A 5712-nucleotide genomic window follows, 5' to 3' on the forward strand; every position below is an offset into this window, starting at 1 on the left:
TTTCTTTTAAACTTATGATTGCATTATTGTTCGTTTTAAACTTTTTGCATTTATTTTTTTCATTTTATTTTAGTACATGCAATGTATTAATGTTTTTAGCTATTGTATTCACGCTAGTATCGTTTTTGACCTATTATTCGGATTATCCTCGGTTTTCGCTTATCTGCGGTTACTGTGCCACCCTATTCCGTGGATAATCGAGAGTTTACTGTACTTTTTTAGTTTTTGTCCAATGTTTTATGAATCAATTTGTGTACTTTTAATGCAAATTTCTTTTTCTGTTATTTTTTAGGTGTAAAGTTTCTACTTTCTTAAACTGCAGCGATTTCTGCTCTTTTTAAACCATGCCTACCATTGGTATTAAGGAGGAGTTATTGTTCAATGCTCTTGGAAAAGTGTATTCTGAAGAAGAATTCAATGATCTGTGTTTTGAATTTGGATTAGAACTGGATGAAGTAGTTGTTGAAAGGCCAGATCCTTCGAAAAATGCAGAAGTTAGTGTGTATAAAATAGATATCCCTGCCAATCGGTACGATTTGTTGTGTTTGGAAGGACTTTGTAGGTCTCTGAAAATATTCCAGAAGCAGCTGAATATTCCGAGGTATACTTTATCTTGCCCGCAGGAAAAGCAAAGAATGATAATTGAACCCGCTACTTCCCAAGTTAGACCATTTGCTGTTGCTGCTATACTAAGAGGTGTTACTTTTACTCCAAGTAATTATGACAGTTTTATTGATTTGCAAGACAAACTTCATCACAATATATGCAGAAGAAGAACGATTGCAGCTATAGGTACACATGATTTAGATACCATTTCTGGACCATTTCGTTTTACTGCAGAACCACCCAAAGATATTAAATTTTGTCCGCTTAACAAAGATAAGGAATATACTGCCGAAGAATTAATGGAGCTTTATGTGAATGAACCACACTTGAAGCAATATCTTCACATCATAAAAGATAAGCCAGTCTACCCAATCATTTATGACAGGAATAATGTAGTGTTATCTATGCCCCCTATAATTAACGGTGATCATACGAAAATTTCACTTCAAACTAAAAACGTTTTCATTGAAGTTACATCTCTTGATTTGCACAAAGCTACTGTTGTTCTTGACACGCTTGTCTGTATGTTTAGTGAGTACTGCGAAGAACCTTTTGTCATTGAACCTGTCGAAGTCGTCGATCCAGACGGAAATATTGTTTTATATCCGGAGTTGAAATATCGTACGGAACTAATATCACCTGACTACATCAATAAATATGTTGGCATACAAGAAACTCCAGAGAAGATTGCTGAGTTACTGACAAAAATGTGTTTGAAGTCTGAAGTTATGTATTATAACGAGAAAGGTGAATCAAAAATCAAAGTTGAAATTCCTCCCACCAGACATGATGTTATACATGCGTGTGATATTGTAGAAGATGTGGCCATCGCTTACGGGTATAACAACATCAAGAAAACAATCCCACACACGGTCACTATCGGAGCTCAGTTACCAGTTAATAAATTGTCTGAGCAGCTTTCTCTAGAACTTGCTCAGGCTGGGTTTACAGAAGGCTTAACATTTTCTTTATGCTCAAAGGATGACATTTCAACTAAGCTCAGATCTGCTAATGGAATATCTACAGCTGTTCAAGTAGCTAATCCTAAGACACTCGAATTCCAAGTTGTGAGAACAACTTTGTTGCCTGGACTGCTGAAAACAATTCATGCTAATAAGAAAATGCCCTTACCTTTAAAGTTGTTTGAAATATCTGACGTCGTCCTTAAAGATGATTCGTTGGATGTTGGTTCCAAAAATGAGCGAAGGTTATGCGCTGTATATTATAACAAAAAGCCTGGTTTTGAAATAATTCATGGAATATTGGATAGAGTGATGCAGTTACTTGATGTTCCTGTTTTAAGTAGTGATTCTCCAAATGGATATTGCATCAAAGCATGTGACAATTCTATGTTTTTCCCCGGTCGTTGTGCAGACATTTTAGTTTCAAATAAAAAGATTGGCACGCTTGGTGTTTTACATCCAGAATCAATCCTAAATTTTGATTTAAATTTGCCTTGCTCTGTTGTTGAAATTAGTATTGAACTATTTGTATAAAAATATATTATCATGGACTAGCATAGTGATTAGAATTTCAAACACATGAATAAATATGCTTGGAACGGCTTCAAAATGCACGAATTTATTCAATATGAGCGATGTGCTTTATGTTATAAATTAATATTACATGCAGTAATTTTTACGACTCTCAATTTTATTTCATTTATTGAAATAGTCAAATTTTAAAGACATTATATTTCTTTTAAAGACATTATATTTCTTTTTAGCTTATAAATTCTACATCTTATAATGTTTGCATAAAAATCATTGTAAGTTATGTAACATTGAACTTTATTTTTTGTTATGAGTATTTATTAATTTATATAGCTTCATATTTTTGCACAAATTAAAGTTGTTAAACTAATGATTATGTATTTATTTTGTGTATGCATTTTGTTCATTTGTTGATACCTGGGGGAAAAAATCAAAAATGAAGCTTTCTTTTAACATATTTGATAACAACTACTTTTATAGGGTTTAATAAAGAAATTGACAATTGATGAGATAATTTCCTGCAAAACTTTCTTATACTACAATCAACTCACGATAACTCTTAAGTCCCACAGGGCCATCTAAAACCTTTGACTTATTGGAAATCCCCACAGCCTTCCCAATAGTTTGAGACAAAATGAAAACTTCGAGATATAGGCACGTTCAAGTTATCACTTGTTGACCATATAATAAAATTGTAGATTCCTTGTGAATACGGGAAGTTTTTGCGCACTATTATTTTGTATCATTTGTTCTAAGAATAGGTTATAATGCAAGGCTGTTAAGAGAATATATTGTGTAATCTTTTCCATTTAAATTTTCAAATATGTATGACAGTGCTAAGTAGACAAAGTAGTCCTATGAGCAGTGGTGTTCCCATAGGGTGTACTCCATATATGCCGTATACTCTCAAACATTTCTTACACACATAGCTTATACCCTCAAGCTTCAAGAATTTTCATATTATGGCGTTATGTATATGACCACATACACATATTGTGCATAATGCATTATTGGGAGTATACCCTCAGAAAAATTGATGGGAACATCACTGCCTATGAGGATTATTCATTCATAAGAACAGCTACGATTTGGAAAAGATATGTATTTATTATTAGTTTGCACCTATATATATAATAACAACAACACCCTATGTCATATATATCAGTTTCACAAAAAGTAGCTGTAAAGTAAAGTTTCTTATTATTTAGCTCTATCTAACTTTTTGCTCCCAAGCCCAGCAAAATATTAACATTTCAAGATAGTATTGTCTCATGCTAACTTGGAATTATAGGGGAATGCAGGCCAAAGTGGAATGGTGAAATATTTACTCTGTTTTAGTGCCACTTATCTGGTAATATTTTAATAATGTAGTAAATATGTACCCTATTCCAGTCAAGAAAATGTTTCATCTGAAAATCAAAGAATATGATAATAAAAGCAATTTTCAACAAGAAGTTCTGTCTAGAACTAAACGAGCCTACTTTCCCGTATACCAATATCGACTTTCTAGTATCTGATCAGTATTCTCAAAATTAACTAAAATCGTAAGTGATTTCAAACATATTTTTTAATATATTAAGCTTATTTCTAGAAATAAAGTATGCCTCGCTCACCTAAAGAATTAGATACGTAAAAAATAAATAAAAGTACAAATAAAATAGCAGCACCTTTTAAACAAAACAGCTAAATACATTTTTTCCATCAAAAAAAAAAAATAGTTCGTTTTTCTTCTGTTGCCAAAAAAAATTTTAAGAATGAATTAATGTACTTTCAAAATAAAAAAAAAAACAATAAAATGTCAAAGAAATAATTTTCATTGTCTAAAAAAAAAATCGTCTGCTCATATCTTTATGTAGAAACATAAAGGATTTCTCTGCCAAAAAATGAATACATGAATTAAAACTTTAGCTTGAAAATAAAATCAAAATATATTTAAAACAATTATTTCACAGTAAATCCATGGCTGTGGAGTCAGAGTCGGAGACCATCTGATTTTGGGACAAACGAGTTAGATTCGAGAGCCGAAAGTTTTAAATTCAAAGACTCGGAGTTGGAATCGGTCATTTCCCCAAAAAGTCCGCAAGTCTGCCAATATTTGCAGAGACGGAGTAGAACTTATTATTTGATACAGGAGTCAGAGTTGAATTTCCAAGAGTCGGAGTCGGCCATTTTTCCTTCGTGCATAAATTTTTGCCAAAGCTACGAAGTCAGATTCAAAGTCGGGGAGTCTGAGTAACTTTCGGGCACAGGAGTCGGGAGTAGGTCGTCAAGAGCTATTTCCAACAAAGCTTGTTTGAAGTAAATCCGCCTTTAAGTTCGGAATCTATATTGACTTTCAGTTTCCCCGTAGGCGCTAATGTTAAGAGATTTGAACTGTTCAAAATTGAACGGAAACTTGTTCAAATCAAAAAGATATTTACGATACATGTTTTTCATCAGAAGCTTTTCCCTACAAAGTTTGTTTGGAGACTTCTCCTCTAAGTTCAAGATTTATTTTTGCTTTAAATTTCTCGATAGGCGATAATGTTAAGTTTTTTTGAACTGATCAAAATTGAACAAAAAATTGTTCAAATCAAAAAATGATTTATGGGAATAAGATGTCCTCGCCAAGATCTTTCAAACAAAAAAAAAATTGTTCGAATCGGACTATTCATTCAGAAGTTATTAGGGGGGGGGGGCAGACAGACAGACCGACAGACATTTTTCTCCATCTCAATACCCTACTTTCCAATTTTTAATTTTTCAATATTTATCTAACTATTTTATTTATTTTTGACTTTTTTTTTGTTTTTCGGGATATTTTTAAGATGCATTAAGCCTTCTTTCATGCTTTTTTTTTCTTTCTCTGACTTTTACTGGGAAAGTAAGCTAAAAATGGATACTCATATATTCCTATTCCTATTCAGAGTCACAACTGTACATACCTCGACATAAATACAGTTGACTACAACTGTATTTATGTCGAGGACTGCATACTAAGTGCCTTGCCTCCATTATTTTATATGCCGATAGATGGCAGCACCATCACCGGATCGAACAGTTAATGAGAATTTAGAACTTGTCCAGGAGCTAATAGCTACCTGGTGCTAGCACCCCCAGAGGTATCGTTTCACTTGGAGGACATTGAGACCAAGAGCATATTTAACGTCGCCCAGTCCCCTCTAATGACGACGGTGGGTCTGCGACCATCGAGGTTCGAACCCAGGACCCTCCGGCCCCGAATCCGACACTCTACCGATCGGGCTACCACGGCCCCCGATACTCATATATAATATATAGTAATACTTTGCTATGTGTCAAAAATTATTTTTGTTATAATTAAATGTATAAAGGTCTTGCTATTAACATTTTAAGTATTAGTTGAGGTCTACTAATATTCGGTGCAGTATTTTTTGTTTTAAGGCTTATTTGTATTTTAAATGCTTTGTATAGTTAAGTGCATGGGCAGTGGTGGCGCTAGGAAATTCCTGACACAGGGGCAAGCTTGCCCGACGGGAGCATAGACAAGTTATACTTTACAGGATTCCTAATCTCCCTTTCCCAAATTTCTATAGTAAGAAAACAATCGTTCTTGTGTCTAGCAACACGAATATCGATTTTGTATTTATACCCT

At 33.6% G+C, this 5712-nt stretch overlaps 1 protein-coding gene across 1 annotated transcript; it reads left to right on the forward strand.

Moving 5' to 3' along the window:
* Positions 1-308: 308 nt before the first annotated feature.
* On the forward strand, positions 309-2306 carry LOC129227417 (phenylalanine--tRNA ligase beta subunit-like). Its single transcript, XM_054861971.1, has one exon. The coding sequence runs from the start codon at positions 345-347 to the stop codon at positions 2100-2102; it is 1758 nt and encodes a 585-aa protein (XP_054717946.1). The 5' UTR covers positions 309-344; the 3' UTR covers positions 2103-2306.
* Positions 2307-5712: the final 3406 nt, after the last annotated feature.

Source organism: Uloborus diversus, chromosome 8 (assembly GCF_026930045.1).
Source record: "Uloborus diversus isolate 005 chromosome 8, Udiv.v.3.1, whole genome shotgun sequence".
Taxonomy (NCBI): domain Eukaryota; kingdom Metazoa; phylum Arthropoda; class Arachnida; order Araneae; family Uloboridae; genus Uloborus; species Uloborus diversus.

What these genes read in the sequence shown, in the direction of transcription:
- LOC129227417 (XM_054861971.1), top strand. Translation starts at nt 345, where the DNA reads ATGCCTACCATTGGTATTAAGGAGGAGTTATTGTTCAATGCTCTTGGA.